Source organism: Sceloporus occidentalis, unplaced genomic scaffold (assembly GCF_023333645.1).
Source record: "Sceloporus occidentalis isolate IW3139 unplaced genomic scaffold, rSceOcc1.0.p SCAF_36, whole genome shotgun sequence".
NCBI lineage: Eukaryota > Metazoa > Chordata > Lepidosauria > Squamata > Phrynosomatidae > Sceloporus > Sceloporus occidentalis.
In genome coordinates, this window is record NW_028317016.1 from 9,776,157 (window position 1) to 9,801,830 (window position 25,674).

A 25,674-nucleotide genomic window follows, 5' to 3' on the forward strand; every position below is an offset into this window, starting at 1 on the left:
GGCAGCGGGTTGACGTCGCCTTCTGCTGCAGCCGGAAGGAGGTGGAGTTGGCAGCGGGGGTTTGTATGCGTCCGTCGCGTATAATTTCCCCGGCTGTCAGAGATCAGAGATCTCTGACAGTCGGGGAAGGTCTACGCGACGGACGCAGACAACCCCCGCTGCTAGCCACACCTCCTTCCGGCTGCAGCGGACGTTGTCTACGCGGATCGCGTAGACGTCAACCCGCTGCCCCGGCAATACAGCAGGAAGCACCGGTAAGTGTGTATGATGGGGGGGGGGGGGGGTGAGACAGGAGGATCCAGGTCCCCTGCAGCGGTGCGGGGGATCTGGATCTTAGTCTCCTAATCAGACTCTATTTGAGGTCTGATTAGAAGACGACCCCGATTAGAAGACGAGGGGTATTTTTCAGAGCATTTGCTCTGAAAAAAACCTCGTCTTATAATCGAGCAAATACGGTATTTCATAACTGGCAGGAAACACTGTCCAAAGCAAGCAAAGTGTGAGAACCGACTGTTACTGTGAAAGCAGGAGAGATCTCAACCAGCAACAAACCAGAGGACTGCATCGGGATGTCAAAAACCTGCGGGTGCCGGCGGTATTCCCTGTGTTTTGGGCGGGCTCACAATGGTCATTAGTGGGTTTAAGGACAACCCGTTGTCCTTAAGGGGATAAATGTGACAAATAAGTAAAAATAGAAGAAATCAGAAAGGGGGGAAATACCTTTTGTACAAAAATAAATTTAAAATAAAAAAAATTAAAATAAATTTCTTTCAAAAAAAAAAATATTTATGACAATCTTTCAGTTGTTTATAACCCATTTTCAGCTGCAGAAATTTACATTTTCAAAAGTCCTACTTGACAAATTCTATTTTTGTGACATTAGAATACTTCTTTAATAAAAATGGCACTGACTATAATGTTCTCATCCAGCTAATACCATATTTTATATTTGCTGACATGTTGACAATGTCGAACCCTAGTGGTCTGCGACCGACATCTAATTAAAAAAACTGTACTTTGATGTCGGAGATGAGCATGATCACATGCTTGATGCAGGACACTTAAAGGAGGAAGTTCACAGCCTGAGTGCCCTTCTTCAGTCTACAGAGAGGGAACAGACTAAGTGGAAAATCATTGCAGACTCACTGGAAATAGATGTCAATGTAAAAAAAATAACACCATAGAGGCGTTACAACAGCAGCTTGGGGACATGGCAGCCATGTGTTCAAGCCTAGAATACCAGCAGTCACACACCACAGCTGCCATGGATGAACAGCAGAGGCTCTTTCATCAGCAGCAGATTGAAACCAAAGCCAAATAGGCTGCTGATATGTTGTGCAAAAAAGGTGAAAATGATGGAGAACGCAGAAAAGCGGCTACAGTCTCAGGCCCAAGAGGATGAGATGGTTATCAGGCAAATAGGGAACCAGCCGGATGCTTTGGAGGAACTGGCAGCATACGGACTCATAATTACAAAGGAGTATAACACTTTGAAGGAGGCCCAGAAAGAATCTTTGAATGTGACTGAGAAGTTAAAAATTGCAAATGGGTTTAGCTAACATTTGGGCTCAGGAAGCTGAAATGAAATTTCAGAATTCACAAGAGGAGCTCAATGCCATCAAGATGTCTCTCAGTGACATCCAAAAAGAGGTCACTATCAAAGAAAAGGAATTAGAGAATGCAAATTCCAACATTGTGAGCCTGAAGTGCAAAATGGATACTTGGCAGAAAAGCTGTAGCTTACAACCCGCAGCCAAGAATGCCATCAGTCTTTCTGAGTCTGAAACAGCTAACGCAGGACTCCAGTCACCAAAGGCCTGCCCCCCCCCCCCGTAACTCCAAGTTCCACCAAAAACTCTAAGAAAAGTACCAGTACTCTGGCTGCTGAGAAGCCTGCGTGCAATGGACACCAGCGTCAGAAACAGAGAACACGGCCAGCACCCTAATATGTCACCAGCCGTCCTGAGTCCAAAGCACCAGCTCCCACAGGACTCCAGGGGTCAAAAGATTCCCTCCCCGTAGCTCAATGTTCATCCAAAAACTTTGAGAAAAGTAGGAGTCCTCTGGATACTGAGAAACCTGAACGCAAGGGACACCAGCGACAGAAAAAACAAAGCACACAGTCAGCACCCAAGCATGTCAACAGCCGTCCTGAGTCTAAAGCACCAGCTGCCACAGGACTCCAGGGGTCAAAAGATTCCCTCTCCACGTCTCAAAATTCATCCAAAAACCAGGAGAAAGTTAACAGTCCTCCGGAAGCTGAGATGCCTACTTGCGCTGGAGCCCAGTGACCCCGCTGTACCCGTCAGAGATGGTACATTCCTTAATATCACCTGCAGTATTGAACATTTTAACTATATGATCTGCAGTGTTGAAAAACTGAACTATTTGACATTTGGTATAGAAATGCTTGTACTATTTACTGGCTTCAGATAACTAGAGGCCAAATCATTAATATAAGTGTGTGCTATAGAAAAAGTATATATATGGTCAGACACCGGATCTACAGGTGTAGATATCAGGATAGGGGAATACCCCCAAAAAGTTATCAAGAATACGCAGTGAATATAGCCAATCTCTTCAATGTATCCTCACCCCATTCTCTCTAGATTGTAATCCTGCAAGCAGGGCCCTCTTTCCCAGTGTATAAATTTGTCTTAGTTGGTCTTGTCATTCTTCTTAAATATGCTCAGCATAAATTGTTGGCGCTATATAAATAAAAGATGTTAATAATAATATCCATGGCATGATCCTGGGGGCATATTTTATAATATATGCAGGTGTCCTCTCCACCCCAGAGGCAGGAGTTACAGTGCTGAAAGATCTCGGACACACAAGCAACCACTGATAAGAGGTATGTGCACAAAAAGAGGCCTCATAGCAATGTGGGAGCAGGTCGAGCTATTGCTAATCCTGTCCCTTTTGTCTGGTTTATGGAGTTTGGTCTTTATACAGTTGACAACAAGTGCACCTAGTGTTACAAAGATTTAACAGGTATACACCGCTAAATAATGGATAATGGAAATTTGTCAAACTCTTTTGGCTGCCATGTTCATAATATCTATTTATTCTCCTCACTCTCTTTCCTCATTATGGTCATTAAATCACCCCTGAGAACACACTACTCGACTCCCCTTCTGTCTGTAGATACATCCAAAAGTGCGTCATTGGGAAGAACCAGTAAAACAGGAGGAATAACCAACAACTTTAACAATCTCTAAAGGAGAGATTACACAGCACTGATCTTTCTCACTTGGGAAAGCATGCATAATGACAGAATAGCCGCGACTGCACAAAATGTTTTCCCAGCTCCTGCCTGACAATATCACATCGGACCATCCAGCTGATAGCTCTTTGTGCTCCTGCGACCGGGTACAAGTACGCTGTAGGTGGGAAGAGAAGAATAAGGTTTTTGTGAACTGCTCAAAATACCAGGACCAGGGAACTTACAATGTCCTTATTCACGCACGGTCTTATCTGCCCACTTTCTACAGTAGATTCATACATATGAATAGGTGAAGCTTCCTAGGGTGGCATTAATTCAGCAAACAAAAATGTCAAAACCCATTCCCTGCCAGGAGGACCACAGGCACACTAGATAATACACTGGCACAACCTTTGGCAAATCAAGATATACCCTTACGTGGTATGACAAAACTTTAGTACTTCATGTAATTCTTTTATTCGGATTGAGTGCTTTTGTATTTACAAAGCACTCAAGAAAACATTCAAATATCATGTATAGATTGAACACATACCCTTTTTACACAGGTGACGTTGCTCTAAGTAAAAAGTCTGAGCATTAACAGGGAGACACGTGCCCTGCCTCAGTTACCACTATTTCTGAATGATCAAGCCCATTCACACCACCACAAGGGCCAATCAAAACAAAATCCCAAAAAGAGAGAACATAGGTGAAGTCAAATACTCTTCAAAAAGGTGGCGCACACAGCAGACAGCGCAGAATATGCAAGTCCAGAGGTCCATGTATAAGGGAAGGTACGGATGATGGTGGTCAAGAGGAAATGGACAACTGGGGACCAACTGGATGGTGTTGCAAAAGGTTTATAGGTTTTTAAGGCCATGACATATGCCCAATTCAAAGCCTTGCTGCTTGTATACCACAATATGCAGGTCTGTTAATTAAATATATATTGTATAGACACTAATCTGACCTGAGGTTTCCTAGAGCAAAGTACCTTGCAGAAGTTCTGACACTTTGAAAGGCCACCTCTTGATTGCCTTACAGAAACAAACACAGCACAGTACTACACACACGTCAAAAAGTAGCAGCTCTAATAATTGACTATTTAAAGAAAATAATAATAATTGGCTGCCACAATTATGTAAACAGATACCGGATAAAGCAGAGACAATAAGTCAACGAAACAGGATTTGTGAGTCACCACACAACACTCCTATGCAATTAAGAGGATTAACACAGTCATTGCTAACTAGCCTAAGGCATCCCTGAGATGCCGTGAACCAGAAGAGAGAAATGCTACACTTGCCAAACATGCTGCAAGCTCACACACCACCGCAGTACTTCTGACGTCTGTCTCAGATCTCAGAAACCAACAAGATCGAGATGCAATCCTACACTTCCGTACCACCAGAGCATTTTATTTTAGAGACATATGCCACATCATGATAAAAGTGTTTACACACACACACATATATATATATATATATATATATATATATATATATATATATATATATATATATATATATATAAAAAAAAAATTCAGGTATACCCTTGTGTTCCCAAAACACATCTATAGGGTGAACTTTCTCCCACAACAGAGACAACAAATACTAAACTCCATTTCGAAGAAAGTCTTGTTTCTTACCCATAGATTGTTCTCAAAGTAGAAGGCACCAAGCAGCTTTACAATGTTGGGGTGGTTGCAGCTGGCCAGGATGTCTATTTCAACCATGTAGTCCTCCAACTCATCCTCGCTTGTGGTTTTAATAACCTTAGCAGCTGCCAAAACACCAGTTTCCCTGTTCTTGGCCTGGGAAGAAAAGGATGAAATAAGTACACATATTATAAATAAAATGGGTTTTTATTTTTACTGCAATAGGTAAGCTACAGACGGAGCATATTTATTATTATTAATTATCTTGTATTTATATAGCTCCAACAATTTACGTAGCACTTCTTACAATACATACTGTACATTCAATGGCTATGACAAAACTAGAACTGACAAACTAAGACAAACCGATACATTCAGTACGGAGGGCCCTGCTTGCAAGCTTACAATCTAAAGCAGGGGTGTCCAAGTTTTTTCTGCAGCGGGCCACTTCATCAGAATTGTATACGTGTGAGGGCCGCACTCATTTTTCACTGTGAGAAAATATGGCCTTTAATAAAATATGCAGATTAAAATAAAGTAAATGACACAAAACCTTTACTTTTCCTCTCACTGATTTCTGGGCTTAGAAAGGTTTGTGACTGCAAATTCAGGATAATTAAAAATGAAATACTTCTATTTATTCTAGGGATGCACCAAAATGAAAATTCTGGACCAAAACATTCACGGTTCACTTAGCCAAAACCGAAAATTACCCCCCACCTTTAAAAATAATAATAAAAACTCAAATTTTTTATAAAAGTAGGTAACACACCACAATTGGACAAAAAAAAAATAGCAATATGACTTGGCATGATAGGAGTGTGATTGCTAACAGCAATCACAGTCCCATCATCCCTAGGTTCCAGCACTTACACATCCATGCTATCACACACACTCATTCATTCATATACTCATTCATTCACAGATTCATTCCCTCAATCACGCATACTCATTGAAACACCCTCCCCACCCCCTTACCTGCACTGCAGCTTCTCGATGCCATTCACAGACTTCAGCAGAGGACGCGGCCTCCCTCTGCGTTCTCTGGTACTGCACAAGGGAAGCAGGACTGGAGCAGAGTCATGTGATGTCACGTGAACTCTGCTAGGCTCCGCTTCCTCTATGCAGTACAGAAGACCCTCCCACAGGTAAGTAGCAGGGCTCGAGGTGCGGCCCGCGTAAGATCGGTTGCCCTGGCTGCCGATCTTCCGCGGGCCGCACCTCGAGGTCTCGCGGGCCGCCCCTGATCTAAAGGATCAAAGTAAGCAGTTCCTGTCATATGTTTATTGCAGGCAATAGGAAAAAAACCTGCTTCTCTTCTTTAGCCAAAATTAAATACATAAATTTTGAGCCCACCGAAATGGATTTATTCACCAGGCTGAAATTATGTGTACAAGCAAACAAGATTATTCGCCTTTCATGTTTGTTGGTATGAAACACTTAAGTGATCCAACTATAATGTTGTACATAATGGGGAGTTCATAATGGCAACAGGGCTGTAAATAAGGTGGACAGGTTATCTGAGAAGCAGAATTTGCTTACAGGACATGGTAAATGTATACACATTTGTGTGATAACTATCCACAGTGCAAGCTACACATTACACTTTTAGTGACATGGTTCTGTGTGTAAGCATGTAAGCGTGTGTGCATGTGTACGTGTTTTTTCTCTAATTTCTGAATTAAGACAGAACTTTACGAGAGGAAGTCTCAACTTAATCACTGCAATGTTTACATGTCACCAGTAACACCTTTCATTAAATTGATGGTTCGGAAATTGTTGAACACCTCCTATTTAAACATCCTTTTTTTGGTTCCAAACAAATAAACATATAATTCAAGAATCAAAGACGCTTCAATGATTAAATAGTTATCATTCCACTCGGAAACAAAAAGGGCAAAGTATAAGTGTGATGACTGAGGACAGGGGAAAGAATAACCCCAAACCCACTTAAAGCCAACGTTCTATTCTTGATTGCTCAGTGTCGACTGGGTTTAACGTCCACTAAATATTTTAAGGCATAATAAGTCCCATGGGATGTAACCTTCTTATTAAAATAAAGTGTGGGAACAGAAGGAAGAAATAAAAATAGTTTTCAAATGACAGTGAAACTATAGTAAAAACCCAAACTGGGAAATACACCACAATACCATCCATATAACAAGCAGCTGTCACACACATAGGAGAGCGCAGACTATAACCGACCAGCACGCTGGAGCATTAGAAATACAATAATACAAACGCAAAAGAAATTAAACAAACTGATTAGCCGGGGACCATAATCCGGCAGACTGAAAAAAACTTGCTGATCTAAGCTAATCTTTTTTGACATGGAGACAAGACAAATTAGACAGCAAGAAGCAGACACAAAACAGAACAATGGGGGCCGCCTACACAAACAGATCTTACACGTTCGGGAAACGAGGCTATCCTCTGCAGACAATAATCTGGCTTTTCTTGGGCTGCGAGTATCAGGTCCGTTATCAGCATTCCTACACACAGAGCTCTTTGCGTGCAGCACATGGCACCAGATCGCTGTGCACTTGATACAACCAGACTGAAACTTCCTTTACAAGAATCGTGTGTGCAGATTATGATTTTATGTTGTGTGTATATGCATACACACACACACACACAGATAATGTTGTTTATTCAGGGTCACATACAATCAGGTAGGCAGTGTCCCCATTGTATCAGTTTATAACACACCTGTAAGTGAATCTCTAGATGACCTCACAGCAATGCATGAAACGAAGTCATAAAGAACACCATTAAAGTCACTCTCACACTTACTGGAGTTTTACAGCACTGGAGTTCTTAATAAACTCATGCAACATCTAGAAAAGCTCCTAAAACAGAACACTCCTCAATAAGAGAGGCACTTGTGGCGGTGCGGTGCGGGCTACGAATATTCCACTAGTCTTAGAAACGGATACTGCCACACTGGCAGCAGAGAGAAGTACAAAGAAATTAGTGATACATTTTAGTGGACCATCAAAGCAGTTAAGATGGAGTTACAAGCTTCCGAGACCCAACGAGTACCTTATTCAAACAAATATATTCAATCGATTATTGCTTTGTTTCCGAGTGTGTCAAACCGTACATACTATGTAAAGCTGTGCAACAAATGGCCTTGAAGTCATAAATTATAACATTAACATAATTGCAAAATGGCTGTTTCCTTTTAGAACCTCCAGCAGCACATTTAACACATACAAAAATGTTCTGAGGAAGATAAAATGACCAGAGCTGTTTCAACTAAAGTTAAGCATAAACAGTTGAGCCAAAAAGACCTGACATTTTTCCACGGATCCTACTGACCCCAATTGACCTTCTAGTTATTACTTCCTTTTCAGAAATATACCATAGTGTCCTGACCACCGGCTGCACCCTTTAATCTGGAAGCCCTGGGAAATCCAGGTCCGATTAAGGTAAATTTGGTTGAGCGCCAACTACAAGCTACGTGTATTGCCACCTAATTATGCATAGCTATTGAACGTATCATAGAGAACTCGGAAATGTGTATCTGTTTAACTGAGGTCTACACAGCACTAATCACAAAGGAAGAACTTACACTCACTGGCCACTTTATTAGGTACACCTTGCTAGTACTGGGTTTTGCCTTCAGAACTGCCTTCATTCTTTGTGACATACTTTCTACAAGGTGCTGGAAACATTCCTCAGAGATTGCTGCAGATTTGCCGGCTGCACATCCATGTTGCGAATCTCCCGTTTCACCACATCTCTAGTTTCTTTTTTGGATTGAGACAAGTCAGGTAGGCTGTTGCATTCAAACGATGTTCAAATGGTACTAAGGGGCCCAAAGTGTGCCAAGAAAATGACCCCCACACCATTACACCACCACCCCCAGCCTGAACCGCTGATACAAGGCAGGCTGGATCCATGCTTTCATGTTGTTTATGCCAGTCTGACCCTGCCATCTGAATGTTGCAGCTGGAATCGAGACTCATCAGACCAGGCAACGTTCTTCCAGTCTTCCATTGTCCAATTTTGGTAAGCCTGTATGAATTGTATCCTCTGTTTCCTGTTCTTAGCTGACAGGAGTGGCACCTGGTGTGGTCTTCTGCTGCTGTAGCCCATCTACTTCGAGGTTCGACGTGTTGTGTGTTCAGAGATGGTATTCTGCATACCTTGGTTGTAAAGAGTGGTTATTTGAGTTACTGTTGCCCGTCATCTCAAACCAGTCTGCCCATTCTCAACAAGGCATTTTTTGTCCACACAACTGCCGCTCACTGGATATTTTCTCTTTTTCTGACCATTTTCTGTAAACCCTAGAGATGGCTGTGCATGAAAATCCAAGTAGATCAGCAGTTTCTGAAATACTCAGACCAGCCCGCCTGGCACCAACAACCATGCCACGTTCAAAGTCACTAAAATCCCCTTTCTTCCCCATTCTGATGCTCGGTTTGAACTTCAGCAAGTTGTCTTGACCACATCTATACGCCACATCTAAATGCATTGAGTTGCTGACATGTGATTGGCTCATTAGCTATTTGCGTTAATAAGCAATTTAGGTGTACCTAATAAAGTGGCCAGTGAGTGTATGTATGCATGTATGTATATATAAATATGCCATGCTCTACCTCCAGGTATCGAGAGAAATACATAATTTCCTGGAAAAGTCCAGGAGTTAATACTGTCAGGAATGACTAGAAGGATTGTACGATATTGAAAAATAAAGCATGCTTCTGTGCAAAAGGCTTACACTAAGTCTTTGCATGCAGGGACATAGCTCCACACAGGGAATGGGGGGGGGGGGGGCAGGTTCAAAGTATAGTTATAACCACAATTCCTTACATTAAGGCATCTACTCTGAAAACGACAGACACCAAGTATTCCCAAAAGAAGAGGCGGTGTCTCTTTGGGAACCAAATCCGTCTTTTCATCTCCTTATGTTCCTGTTTTCTATGAGCTATTTGCTAGATATGAGTGTATGGCAATGCAAAATGTCATGTCTCTATCCACATAGTGTAAAACAATGATATCCCACTTTGGCCATTTAAAATGCTTGGAGGTTTGGGGAAATTATTTTGTTATACACCCTCAGGCTGTGTACATAAATAACAGACCAACAGTCGGGTAGACCAAAGTAAGCCTAATAAGAATGAAATCTGCATTCCCTGGCTGAATTTCCTAAAATGCTGGCCGGTAGGGAGTTAAAGAATGACAAAGGGAAATCCCACATGGCATGGCTCTTTCCCTCAAGGGATTACAGAGAGGGTGGAGCGACCTGGTGTGCGCCGGCCATCAGTCATCATGTTAATCAAGTCTGAAATACTGCACAAAAAGCCCTGCATTAGTGTCAACAAATGCCTGTGTTTACATTGTGCTTATTATATAGTTAAATTTGCCCAGTACATCTAAAAATGGAAACCTCTCAGGGCCAGAAGTCCCTTGAGTCGTACGTACATAAACGGTTTGTAAACTTTCAATTGTGTCTTTTGTGTTCAATACGAGGATATAGGGTACTGGCTGAGAGAGTGCCTTTATTTATACATCTCTCCATTCCCAAATACTTTGTTTCCGACACCACACAATGGATGCGGTTGTACTCAGTTTCCAGAGTATCCCTTGTATGGTTTTAGGCGAAACTGCATTTGCACTGTCCAAGCAAAATGTTTTTCGTTAGCCCATTTAGTAATTTTAGTAATGTTAAATGGCAAGGGGCAATTTAACCACTGTTGCGTATCTTGAATAGCCAAAAAAATAGTTGGCATTAGGGAGTTATTAGACGTGTGTAGGAAACATCCATTTCTTAACGCAACATAACACGTAACAGCGCTCTAAATTAACAAGCCTAGAACAGCTCTCGAATTGTTCATACAAGGCCATCAGACACATTCTGCCTACACACGGCTGGGCACCCAAGGGCCTATTCATGTGATAATATCCTCCTCCACTCTGACATTTCACACATCTGTTTCTTAAAGGACTTCTCATTCTGGAGCCTTAATGGATTTACTGCTTAAAAGGCCAAAGGCACAAGTTCACAACAAAAAAAACATGTTGACCTCAAACAGGGATAGGCAAAGTGTCCATGGCAAGGCTTGTGAAGGTCTACAGAACATTCAATTGTCCACCACAGACCCCAGTAAATGTCCACCATGAGCAATGTTGGTGCCTACCGCCGGCCTCAGATTTTCCTCAACAATTTCATCACCTGGCATTTGATTTTGCCAGGTCAAACGAATCACAAAGTGTTAGAACAGACTGACCTAGTCCTTAAGTAGCTTAATTATACAGTGGTAGCCAAAAAGCCATTAAATTCAGTCAGCAATTTTGACAATACGTTTGGGGTAACAAACGTTTGGGCTACATGCAAAGTTTATTAGTGACATACAACTGAAGGCTGAGTACAAGTTTTTATAACAATTTTAGTGCACATTCACATTTATGAATGCATACTATACACAAGTGTTTATTATACTCGGTATAGTACAGAAATCCTCCCAATGTCAACTGGCGTGCAACCGCAAGAAGTAAATGAAAGGCCCACTGTAAAGTAATAGTCTGAATAGTATCAGTTCCGACGCGTGCAAAGGTTATTTCTGATCGTTTACAACACCGGATTAAAAGTTGACCGTGACATTTTAAGGCGGTCATATGAACAGCAGTGGCCAAATGAAACAGAAAATTATTACATGAGTATTTAATATGATCTATGAAAGGCCATCAGACCCAACTACTTTTGTGGCACTAAAATATGTTCAAATCTTCTACCAAGACCCTGTTTAGTTAATAAACCCCCGCCTGATTCAGATGAGAGGCTGAGCTAAAATCAACAAGGAGAGGTTTACAGCTCTGCTGAAATCTCCAGAATAGACCCCAAAGAAACGGTAGCAGAAATGGGGGGGGGGGGGCTCTGCTGGGTGTGTGTGCTTTGCTTGGTTGCGCAGGAACAAGGTACTAGACACGATACTGCGCTTATCAATAGGAGCAGCACTGCCCCATGCATGGTGATAAGGTTAAAGGAGGGTGTGCACAGGATTTCAGTTTCAGTTCACACAGTGAGAGATCTCTGTACCGCCAAACACAAACAAGTTCATTGGTTTAAGGAAAATGGGGGGTTATTTACATAAAGAATAGTTTATAAGAGAAGCTTTAAAAAGTAAATTTTGGAGAATTTGGACACTGAGGTGTTACTGAAAGAATAACTCGAGAGTCCTTTCCTTGGCCAACACATTTAAGTAGTCAACATATAGAATGTTACTTTGCCCTCATAAGGATTGGGTCAGCATAAAGATGTTTTAACGGATATTAATAACTGTCCTATGGACGGTCAGCATGTTTTCTGGAGAAGGTAGAATGTTACTTGTAACTACAATGCATTCTAGAATCTTGACCTGTGGGCTAATATAAAGTACACAAATTTCCTGCTCTGTAAACCACATTAATCGGTGTATATTATATATATATATATATATATTATTTTTTAACTCAGAACACATTAAAAATGTCACCCAGCAACATAAACACGAATTACAGCATTAACCTGGCACAGGGAGAACTACTTATCAGCATTAATCCTGGAAGGGCCGGGTGTTTACCAACAGTAAAACAATATACAACCTTTTAACCCGATACATCTACACTGCAGGGCAGGGCTAGAAATGCCCGGTAATCTGTGACAAGCAAAAAACTAAACACATTAGGACCTGTAACATATGATTAAGCGATGACGATTTTTCTAGATCACTAGTAAATGTTTCCCTGATGAAAATGAAACCACGGCTTTTCAGTCAAACTGCATGGACATCACGGGGTTCTAGGCCAGTCCCACCAAGACATTTTACTTTGGAACACATCCAACCCATGGGTGTGCATGAATCCCTAACTTTCGGCCAAACAAGGTGTATTCCAACCCAAGGGGCATGCAAGTATGGTTGTGGGGCTCAGGTGTTATCAAAATTATTAAAGCTTTTAGCTTGTTTTAGATGCTCTCATGTTTACAAAGCCATTGTTTTAAAGTATAGATTTTTGAGTGCTAAAAATAATGTGTCCTCCACCAGCTGTGCTTACGATAACACACATGGCATTTCTTATCAGAACTCTTAAATGGCAAGTTATTGTATTTTGCACATTTGTTTAAAAGGTCTTCATAGCAATGAAATAGACCCTTTAAAAGGCCAGATATTAGACGCAGAGCTCAGCTGGCACTCCTAGACAAGGAGAGCTTAATGGACAGCACGGGATCATCTATTGTGTGAACTATATCATGATCAAACAAACAGAGGGGTACAATGTAAATCCTGAAACAGTAAAAGGTTTCTAGAAATCAGATGAATGTATAACGGAATTAGGATTTGGCCTCCTATCTGTAACTAAATGCTATTTAAACAATCACTAAAAATGTACTCTTGTACAGTTTGGTGGCTTGTGTGACCTCATCATTCTACAAAATACCCTTCACATGACCATGCGGTGAGATTCTGTGACACTTTATGTTTTGAGATTATTGTTGGTTCTCCTCAACCCGTTTCTACTGCAACCGGCAGCAGGAGGTAAAACGGATACTAATCAAGCAACAAATTATAAATAGCCATAGAGGAAGTTCACACACCAAATGTCTAATCTATAGAGCAGGAGATCAAAACGTGGTCTTCTTAAGCAGGAATTCAATGAGCGTTGGGTGTGCCTGCTTTTATCTTTTAATGACTGGGGTGGTTTACGTTAGAATACAAATCCCATGGGCACAAATATTGTGCCGTCGCATATTTTATTCTACATACATGTTCTGCACATTTCCTCAAATTAATCTATCTTGTAGTGCCAGATGGCTCTCACAGTCTCAAAACAAATGCCCACACCCAACTTTCACACTATTTGTGGTGGCACACCTCTTATAAATCTTTTTAGAACTTCCGCCAACTCTGGTGGCATCTCAGTGGAGCCTTGCCTTTAATCTGCCGATCATTCCTGTTATGTGTAACGCCACAGACATTATTTAATACTGAAAAGAAAGTCACTATGTAAAGGCACTCGCAGTATGGAAGCCATCATGACACTTGCTTTCAATCTGCTCTCATTGTGTATCACACCTAACCTATCCCATATAATTATTATCTTTTATTTACATAGCGCCAACATTTTAGGCATAGCTTCTTACAATACATATATATTCAAAGAGTGTGGCACATCTACAACTGACAAACCGATGAGGTGATGGGGTGTAGAAATAAACAAGGTATAGAGAAAGAAGGAGAGTGCCATAGATGATGTATGGAAGTTGTATTTGTGGCAGTTAAGATTTGAAGGGTTTTATTCTTCTTCTTTCAAACAGACAGACATATGTGAGGATAAGAAGAGATGTCCCCAGAAGAAGATATTAGTAAGAACAGGTTTGCTTGACCTCTTGAAGGTTTTTCGCTGTGGTATTGGGTAGAAACAGGAAGGGTCAGGAGACCAGAGATTTGGAGAAGTTCAAATGAGCATGGTTGGGAGTGAAAAGGTTACAGGGTAGACAGTTATGTTGGTGCCATCTATAGGTTAATGGCCTGGAGTGGAATTAGGTCAGGTGATCAGGTGTCTACATAAAGAGCACAGGGGTAGGTTGGTTGTATGCTTTATGAGGGATAAAGGAGGCAGTGTTACAATACTGTTAGAGTGGACAGGGGCAGCAAATGGAGCAGAAAAAAAGAAAAAAGAAATGTACTGTTGTTACAGTACTAAACTTTATTCATGGCTTCAAAATGTACTCTGCATATTCTTCTGCCTCTAGAAGGGTTATAGAGGTCTAATTTCTAAAAGGTCTATACTCAATATACATATTCAGCTGTACTTACCTTATCCTAGTTCCTGAGAACATGGAATCTGTGCAGAAGACATAATGCATGTTTCTTGTGATTTAATTAGTGGGAGAAAACACATTTCTTTTTAATAGAAAGTAGGTTTGTGTTCTGTTCACACGACTTTAATAGAAGACTTTGGGTATTATGATATATATATTAAAAGCAAATCGGGTGAAAAGACTAAAGAGTAGTCTTCAACACAGTCATTGTTGAAATAAGAATTCTCTTCTCCACCGAATATGACATAAGAGCTTTAACTTTTCAGAGCTAAATGCAAACAGTTTTCTCCAGTTCCGTTATTTCCTCTCTCTGGTAAACCAAGCGGCCCCTAGTATGATGGCCAAACTGAGCCTCCAGCACAAACCAATGTTCTCCTGTCTGTTTTATCACTTGCCACTTAATGATGAGAAGAGCCCTGGATTTGTCTAAGTCTCTCCATTCTAGTCTCCTCATTCCCCTGAAGCGTTATATAAATAAAAGATAATAATAATTACAACTCACACATGAACAAACTGACATGGTGGCATCTACATGCTGGAACACAGCATGGCTGTTTTTTTTATGGGACTTGGTATATTACAGTTACACAAACCATGATGTGGTTGGATGACTGCACCGGTTCAATATACGTAATTACGTCCCCACTTGAGATCCAGCAATTTCAGATCCAAATTTGCAGCAACGATCAAGAGCCCTTAGGTCCATCACATCATGATACATTTTATGAATTTTTGTTCCCTCTTTTGGCCTCCTCGGTCTCTTCTCTTTGCTATACATTCCACTTCTTCCCTTTCTCCACTTTGACTCTCCCCATTCACTCCCCCTTTCAGCTAGCTGTAGAAGCTGTCAGCGGGATACGCAGTGGAGCAGTACACGCTACATACTGCCACTATGTGAGCAAACAAATTGCTTATGGTCAGTAAGAACCTTATGGGGGGAAAACAACACATTCAGTTATATATATATATATATATATATATATATATATATATATATATATATATATATATATATATATATATATATATTTTACAGGGGAAAACCTGAACTATACAGATACCCATGGTGGCATCCATTATATATAGTATACCATGGTAGTATAGACATGTACTGAATTTACATACCATTCCAAGAAAGCCCAGATGCTTACCAAAGTAGCAGTAAATTGGAGATAAACAATCATTGTTTACCGTCCCAAGGCTACTTATACACACCGCTTGAACGCCTCGCTTATTTTTATGTCATCTACCTATAGGATCAGCAGCAGGGGCATTACTCTCGCCATAATGGTTAGACGGGGTATCATTAGTTTACAGCCAGCTGCCCAAGAGGGGCCAAAGCACTATCCCACAGAGATACGACCATCGTCACATTTCTCATAATTAAAAAACGAACATCTGAATGTCAGAACCAGTCACACTGCAGTGAGATCACTGAACATTTTGAGAGAGACTATGCCTGTATAACCTGTACAGCAAAGCTAAACAGAGGCACACTGTGATCAAACACTATGCTTCAATACAGTTACTATATCAGCTCCCGTAACAAGGTCGCGGCTTGACACAGGTCTTACGCATGTATACAGACGCCAGCTTACGTGAAAGCTCTACTGAAGCAGAATTAAAGGGACGGCGATCATCATAAAGAAATGTGACCACTGCATTCCACGGGTGAACATTAACCTGCCAGGAAACGAGATATCGCAATTAGTGTTCCCGCTATTTACCAACCTTTTTATATTATTTTACATGACTTTATAACACCAATAACTCGTCTTTACAGAAGGCTGAATATTGAGCAGCGGCAACAAGCCACACTTTATTTAAATATTTATTTTGTAATCACAGGTCTGTGAAGCAAGTTGTGCTTGTGGGCTGAGATCAGATAGAGTAATTCGACGTGACTACTGCTTTAACTATACCTTTAAAAGCTAGCATGTCATACAGATAGTGTTGGGGGGTATCCGGCTCGTGTCTATTAAATTCACAGATACTAAGTCAGGTGGAACTTCTTAAAGGTCAGACACTACACATTATGTGGCTCAACCCTCGGAATAACGGATAATATAAGGAAAAAGCCATCTTTAATCCCACCACTGTAATTAAACTCCTTTCACACACACTAACAAAAGAAGAGCGATTTTAGTGAAACCGTGAAAACCGTGCGAATGACTGTGAAAGCATGGGAGGGGTGATCCTTCAGACACACAAGAAGTAATTGTGACATACCCCCCACACACCCACCCCAGGAAACGACAGCGTTTACTACATCAGGGCATTTCTGTTCCCAGAAAAAACTTTCTTAAGTACTGGAAAATCTAGCTATACATTAATTTCAGTAACTGGGCGTGAGAAAAGGGGAAGGGAAACCAGGTTATGTATAAACAGCAATTCTGGCACAAAGCGGTATAGTTAGGGATTTGCATTTCAGCTTTCCTCCAGTCGCTATGGCAACTGCATCATAATTATTATTAACCGAGCATTTGGCAGGTGTTTCTAGAAAGGCACGGGTTAATATATTCCAGGTCTGTGTCACTGTAATGATTAAGAGGCTAAGGTCTCAGCACCATGAGGGTTGCTTAACGCGAGACACACGTTAGAAGAGCCCGTCATTCGTTGCTCATGCGCTCAGTGCAGGGCACGTTGGGGGTTCTCCTGGGCAAAGGTGCAGCTGTCACTGTGACTCACCTCATTCATGCACCTGTGCTTGTTTCATGGAATTCCGGCAGTGTAGGCTGAGGACCTGGGGCTGGAATTTACATTGGATTAACCCTTTCATATAGACATGTACCATGTTAGCCAAACGGGCACATTTTTCTTTGGAGACTATCTAGGTGTCTTCAACAGGCATATTATATCTATCAAGTATATAATATGGCATATAGAATGTATTATGTGCCTGAAGAAGAGACCTAGACAGAGTTGTTGATTAAAGCAATAAAAGTACGACTTTACCAGATTCGCTCTTCTGCTGACATCACTCTGTACTCAGAGGCATGGATCCGGTCCAATTGGAACGGGTCTCAGCTTCGGTTCAATGACAGCAATACCGTAGATAAGCCGTTTACTGGGAATAGTTCGCAGCACATGTTCATAATCGCCACTGGATATTCCTAACTCAGTAACAGTAATGAGCAGCCCCCAGTATGTACCTCCACTCTGAATCCCCCGGTAAAATCAGCCCGGAACCGTGACCCCACCGGCTGTCACTACCTCTGGAACCCCCGGTAAAATCAGCCCGGAACCGTGACCCCACCGGCTGTCACTACCTCTGGAACCCCCGGTAAAATCAGCCCGGAACCGTGACCCCACCGGCTGTCACTACCTCTGGAACCCCCGGTAAAATCAGCCCGGAACCGTGACCCCACCGGCTGTCACTACCTCTGAAACCCCCGGTAAAATCAGCCCGGAACCGTGACCACACCGGCTGTCACTACCTCTGGATCCCTTTGCACGCACTTATTCTATCCGGGTAAGCATGCCCACAGACCCCATCACACACAGCCTTACCTTATACACTTTTCCGAAGGCTCCGTCCCCGAGCTCCCCGATGATCTCCCACACCTGATTGGGGTCCACATCCCTCCGAACGTGTTCGTACTCTCTCAGCCTCCTCTTCTCAAAAGTGGAAAGCCGCAAAATGCGGCGGAAATTGGCGAAAGCCATAACCGGCCGTGGCTCTCAAACTTTCTACCGACTTGACAGGAGAGAGCTGGAGAGAGCTGGAGCGGCCCCCCACCCCACAGCCGGAGGAGGGTTTCACCAAACAAACTGCGAGCGGCCGCTGTGGAACGAACGAACGGCTCACCGCTAGGCGGACCTGGAGCCGCCGGAACCCCGCCCCAAAGGCGTGGCCTAGTAGAACCGTCTTACCAGATAGCTTACTAGATACCGGAGTTAACCCGATGAGGGTCTCCGAGAGTAACTAAATGAGAGAAAAAGCTAGGCGCGGCTTTGGCATTGCATCTCTTTGCATATTTGCTCGATTATAAAACGACCCCCCATAATCTGAATATTAATTTAGAAAAAAAAAGAAAAAGCCTGAATATAAGACGACCCTATAGGAAAAAAATTTTACCAGTAAATTTTAATTCATGTAAACTATTACATTTTTTAATAAAAGCTATGATTGAGAAAAATATTTTTTTGTTTTTATTTCCTTGTATTTTCCAACCTGCCCCCCAGTTACGCACATCTGCCCCCAGGCACTGTGGCCCATGATATGCCTTTTACCCCTCTATGTGCCACTCTGCCTCCAGAAATGCCTTATATCCCATTCTGGCATTTAGGGGGTTAAAAGGCATATTATGGGGCAGAGTGGCATATAGGGAGGTATAAGGCATTTCAGGAGGCAGAGTGGCGTATAGAGGGTTAAAAGGCATTTCTGGAGGCAGAGTGGCATTTAGGGGGTTAAAAGGCATGGTATAGCGTACTCTGCCCCCAGAAATGCCTTATACCCCTATATGCCACTCTGGCATTTAGGGGGTTAAAAGGCATATTATGGGGCAGAGTGGCATATAGGGAGGTATAAGGCATTTCAGGAGGCAGAGTGGCGTTAAGCGGGTTGACGTCTACGCGATTCTCTGCAGCCGGAAGGAGGTGGAGTTGGCAGCTGGGGTTTGTCTGCGTCCATCGCACAGACCTTCCCCGGCTGTCAGAGATCAGAGTTCCCCACACCAGTGCGGCACCGGCACCGGTGCGGGGAACTCTGATCTCTGACAGTCATGGCAATCTCTGACAGCGCAATGGACGCAGACAACCCCCGCTGCTAGCCACACCTCCTTCCGGCTGCAGCGTAAGTTGTCTAAGCGGATCGCGTAGACGTCAACCCACTGCCCCGGCAATACAGCAGGAAATTGGAAGCACCGGTAAGTGTGTGTGGGGTGGGGTGGGGGGGGGAGTGTTAAATGGGGGGGGGGACAGAAGGATCCAGGTCCCCTGCAGCGGTGCGGGGGATCTGGATCTTAGTCTCATAGTCAGACCTCTATTTGAGGTCTGATTATAAGACGACCCCGGTTAGAAGACGAGGGGTATTTTTCTGAAAAAAACCTTGTCTTATAATCGAGCAAATATGGTAATATCCCATGAACATCGATTTGGCGTTGGGGGTCCGTGTAGCACCGGCTGAGGAGGTGCCATCCTCTCATTGTAGGATGTGAAGGTGTCAGCTCCAGACGGGGCCACCCTGACAGTCCCAACATCTCACCTGAGACAGGAGTGAGAACCTATAGAAACCCAAGGTCTCTGTAAATCACGCCATTTAAGATGTCCATGATCAGGCATGGCCCGGCTTCCTACCCTTTACTTTTATGAATGCATCTTTTCCTCTTTGCCTGTCCTTGTTTCTTTCCAAACCTGACACCCGTCCAATAAATGAACTAGAAAACCATTCTTATCTTAAAGTGAAACCGTCATAATAGAACGCAAAGGAAAAACTCATACTCCATATTTTGCCCAAGACACGTTTTTTTGTTCATTTCTGGCCCATTCTTTTTTGGGCAACAAATAACATTCCCTACCCAATCGGTTTGGACAAAAGTCAAGGGGGGACATTTTAAACTCATGTGCCATTCATTCTCTCACACTCTCATTATCCTTCACTCTCACGCTCTCTAAATGTTTCCCTATCGTCTCTGTCTACCATATCTTCATGTCTTTTATCTTCTTCCCTTTATCTTCTATATTCATCTCCACGGACATAACCTGGCACAAACTTTCCCCAGCGAAATCTCCACTATTTGGGAGGAAATTCACCTTCACCTAAATCGTGTCACTTTCAGTGATGTCCCCTCCGCCGATTCCCTCTCTACTATATACATTATATTTAATAATTTTATTCTTTCGCAATGTTTGATTTTTCTCTTTTGTGCACTTCCTGTATAAAACCATATTCATTTTGCCATATTCAAGACCACAATCTTAATCTGAGATTAGAAAACCAAAGCGTTTAGCAAGCTTTTCATTTGATGGTAAGTATTGACATGTTTGTTCGTGAATATGCTAAGCCACACGGACAACTGCATGTGACTGATCTTCTGCATATTCCACTGAGGAGAGCAATCAAGAGTTTATGAGTCTATTGTAAGCATCTAAGATTTCAGACTGTTAGGAGCTGAATTATTTCCGAAAGGGTTAGGGTGTAGCCAACAGGTAGTCACCCAACTCTAATGATGCTCAGTCAGTCAAAGGCACAAACCTCCAAAGATTTTAACAAATTCTGGGAATTACTTGTTAGCTGCCGCTGTCATAAAATTACAATGTAATATTCTAGTTCCTCGTGTTTGACGATTTGACAAAAATTTTAAAAAGTATAGCATATGATGGCGCTATATTAACCCCTTCGAGACAAAGGCTGATTTTACTTTTTGTACCCTTTGTGACAATGGCCTTTTTAACATTTCTGCGCTGCTTGTGTTTAGCTGTAATTTTCTTCTTTCCCGTTTACTGAACCCACACACATTAGATATTGTTTTTTTCAGGACAAGAAGGGCTTTCTTTAGATGACATTGTTTTGATTGTATCATATTATTTACTATTAAAAAAATTATAAAATATGGTGAAAAATTTAGAAAAAAATGACTGTTTCTAACTTTTAGTTGAAAAATCTTTTACTCATCTATAAAAGGTAATGAAAAAACCTGCTAAATAGATTCTACTATTTGTCCTGAGTTTAGAAATACCCAATGTTTTTATGTTTTTTTGCTTTTTTCTACCCATTATGGGGCAATAAGTACAGGTAGCGTTTTGCTATTTCAAAGCCATTTTTTCCAAATCTGGTAATTCTTCCCCCCATGTGCCATTTCGGGTATCTTTGAACCCGGCCAATGCAATTTACCCCATCAAGTCATATATTTTTGAAAACTAGACAGCCCAGGGTATTCCAAATGCTAGTATTTTAACTCTTTCCATGCACCATATCTACCACCAGTCTTTGTCAAACTTTATGGTAGTCATTTTTTTGCATTTGTTTTGTCATACACATTTTACTTCAGGTATGAATTAAAATGTTCTAGTTTATGTCACTATCACAAAACACCCCAATATGTGTTCAGCAACATCTCCTGAGCGCAGCGATACCCCACATGAATGATTTTGCCTGGCTGTTTGGGGGCAAAAGGGCCACATTTGGGGCATGCGCATTTTTCAATGTTGAACTTTGGCATTTGGGGATCCACTGCCCATGCCCTATTTGGTACATCTTTGAGCCGGGCCATTTCAGTGTGCCCAATAAACCCATATATTTTTGAAAACTAGACACCCCAGGGTATTTCAAATGCTAGTATTTTAACTCTTTCCATGCACCATATCTACCACCAGTCTTTGTCAAACTTTGTGGTAGTCATTTTTTTGCATTTGGTTTTCCACACACATTTTAATTCAGGTATGAATTAAAATGTTCTCGTATATGTCACTATCACAAAACACCCCAATATGTGTTCAGCAACATCTCCTGAGTACAGCGATACCTCACATGAATGATTTTGCCTGGCTGTTTTGGGGCAAAAGGGCCACATTTGGGGCATGCGCTTTTTTCAATGTTGAACTTTGGCATTTGGGATCCACTGCCCATGCCCTATTTGGTACATCTTTGAGCCAGGCCATTTCAGTGTGCCCAACAAAACCATATATTTTTCTAAACTAGACACCACAGGGTATTTTAAATGCTGGTATTTTAACTCTTTGCATGCACATATTTTACCACCAGCATTTTTTCAAAGTTTGCAGTAATATTTTTGTGTGTGTATTTTTCCCACACACACCTACTTTATGTATGAATTTACAGCTCCTGGTATATGCCGCTGTCACACGACACCCCATAATGTGTTCAGCAACATCTCCTGAGTGCAGTGATACCCCACATGCATGGGTGTGTCATTTTTTGGGGGAACTAAAAGGCCACATTTGGTACGTGTGCATTTTTCTAATTGGAAATTAGATGTGTGGCCATCCTTCCCCCCGTGTTAATTGGGACGTTGTTGAACCTGGCCCATTCAATTTACCCCATCAAATCATACATTTTTTAAAAGTAGACACCCCACGGGCATTTAATATGCCAGTATTTTAACTCTTTCCATGCGAGAATTGTTTTAAGCTAATATGCTAATTTTAGGACTTGCTCACAAAAATATATTTTTTATATATATATATATTTTTTTTTAATTATTTTTTTAAAAAAAAAATGTAACATTTTTTTTCAACTTGGAGGTTCCCCTGATAGTGACATCAGTGGGAAATGATTTTTACATTTTACTGTTTTTTTACTATTTTTTTCTAATTATTATTAATTTTATTTTATTTTTTTATTTATTTTTACTAATCACACTGTGATTAGAAAGCTGGGCTCCATTGACTTGCATGGTGAATGCAGTACCTGTATTCAACCTGCAAGTGGAGCCAAAGTTCTCTAGATGGTCTGGACCATCTAGCAAACTTTTAAAATTTGTGGTTCCTGTTACAGGACGGCGGCCATCTTCCTTGATGGCGAAGATTGCCGGCAGCTGCGGCTGTGACCGCTCTCCGGAGCGGTCACAGCCCATCAAAAGGTTAGTGTTTGGTGTCGCTGGATGCCTCCTGATCGAGGCATTCCAGCGACACCATTTAAGTTTAGGAGGCGATCGTCGATCGCCTCCTAAACGCTTTTAAAACGGGCGTCCGCCGCCATACAAAGTATGGCGGATGTTGACGCCCCGTGGAGGGGCCAGAGATGGCCCCTTCGTGCCGATCGCGGCGTTGCTGAATGCCTCGAGGTCGAGGCATTCAGCAACGCTTTTTGGGTGCAGAAAGCGATAGTAGATCGCTTTCTGCACCCGTTTAAAGACGTGCCGGTCCTGGCACGTCAATTGTCGTAAAGCACATGCTTTTCCGTGCCGTGCCAGGACCGGCAATTGTCATTAAGGGGTTAAACAAATAAAAAGAAAATGCATAGAAACGGATGCCTTTGCTGCTGTTCATGCAGAGACATCCGTACTCAACCAATACATTGTACAGTTTTGAAAAAGGTCTTGCTTTCAAATGAATTATAATGGGATCCTCTGCAGGAAGAACTGAGAATTACAACCAGCTGTGCGTATTCTCAGCTTGATACCTTATTTCCCTGTATCGGGGAAAATTCAGTCTTGTACCATATGGCTGGATGTTTCTGTCTACCAGAACACTGCATTGTAATATTGGCATTTACGTTTGTACACAAATCACAGATATGGTCAGGGGCGTCCGCAGGATTTTTCCCGATGGGGGCCAAAATATCATCCCCCCTTTGCCCAATGCCTCCTTACTCATTGCCTTGTTGGCTCAGAAGAACGGTTGGAGGCAAATGTTAGTTACCCACTCATAGGAAAAATGATTTGACCACAGTAGTAGTAGCTACAGACCAGCATGTACCTGCGCAGCATGCGGGTGGTAAAGATTAGCCACAACTTCCCCAGTCTAGATTGTAAGCATCCAAGAGCAGCCTGCAACTGTGTCTCTGTCCAAGTGGGGACTCTGCCTTTATGAAGAAGTAGCTACCAGAGCAAAGGAGAGCAACAAGAGATGAACATACCTGAGAACTTGCGCCCCTTGCGGGACGCGGCCAAGACTGCGACGCCGGTGGGCCTCCCCTCTGAGGTCGATGGGTGTTCCCGCTGGTGTCAGTGGGCGTTCCCGCTGACATCACGGGAAATACCCCCATTTAAAGGAAAATGGGCAGGGAGCGGGGCATGTCAAACCAGGAGATTTCCCATGTATGGAGATGAACTGTACAGACCAAACCACTCAGCAGAGGGGTGCACAGAATTAAATAAATGCTTTTTTGCCTGCTCTTCCCATCCGGATGCCCATGGATACAGTCATACCTTGGAACTCTCCAGTTTTGTTCAGAGACTCTGGGTGAAGTGCTGCTTCTCCGGGTCACTATGGGTCGTGGGAGAGGCCCTGCTGCCTGCCCCACTCCTTGCCCTCTTCCCCATTGTAAATACTGTGTGCCCAGCGACGTCAGCGGGACCGTCCACAGCTTCAGCTCCCAGGTATGGATACAGTGTATTCTATTATCTTGTTCCATAAAAAACCCAAAACTTTATTTGAAAAATATTGTATTCCTTCTCACAAAGTAAGCAGTGCGTTCTTTCATTTTGTAAATGTGAATAAACTTAGATCCAGCTGTGAATGGAATGGAAATAATCCATGTTAGAATGGCTCATACTGTTTAAACTGTACACATGCTAGGTTTCTCACAGTTTATATTATTTGACACCTATAACAAGATGAAAGTGAACATACACTCATTTCTGCAGAAAATTGAAATCGCTTTGTTTAATGTATGTAGGAAATGCCAATTTGTTAATGGAGTAATTTCAGCTGCTTAATGTTCACCAAAAGAGCACACAGAAACCCAAGACAAGTCTCACTCAGAAAATGATTTTCATTCTATAACGACATTTTGCTGTGTTTTTAAGTACATGTAGAACTCGCCACATTGATGTCCCCAATTAATCTTGCTGCTCCTTCCATACTTCCCTTGCAAGCCCTTACGATTCCATATCTTTCTACTATCCATCCCACTTCCTATCCTTCGCTATGTAATGTCCTGTCCTGCCCAGCCCTTGTGCTTTTAGATTAGATTGGCAATCATCACTATCCGGCTTTATCTCTTTTGCACCATACCCTGTCCTTTGTATGTGCATTGGCAAACATCATTCTTAGAAAAAAGTAGACTTGTGCATTCGTATTCGAATACCGGACATACGAACATGGCGGCGGCAAAACGTATATGAAGACGAAGACACGCAACACGAAGAATCTTCGTGTTCGTCTTCATTTACTAAGTCCCTTGGTTCCTTCTCCATCTAGCCTACCTTATCTATGCAGCATCGCAGGGGTTATTGTTATTGTATCCCGAACAATTCTTCTTGTAGTTGTGGCTGAAATCTTTCTTGGTCTATCTGACCTTGGCTTGATATCAAGAGATCCCTGAATTTTGAACAGTAATTGAACAGTACCGACTGGCATTTTCAAGGCTTTGGATAT

The 25,674-nt window shown here is 42.1% G+C and overlaps 1 protein-coding gene across 1 annotated transcript in view; it reads right to left on the minus strand.

Annotated features, from left to right (window-relative positions):
• The window catches only part of LOC149297928 (serine/threonine-protein kinase 10-like), a 46,088-nt gene extending 27,752 nt beyond the window's left edge, over nt 1-18,336 (minus strand). Inside the window, exons 1-2 of the mRNA XM_089488052.1 lie at nt 18,181-18,336; nt 4,854-5,018 (exon numbers count right to left, since the gene is read on the minus strand). Coding sequence (XP_089344178.1) covers nt 4,854-5,018; nt 18,181-18,336 — 321 coding nt within the window. The remainder of the gene's footprint in view (nt 1-4,853; nt 5,019-18,180) is intronic.
• Between the last annotated feature and the right edge of the window lie 7,338 nt (nt 18,337-25,674).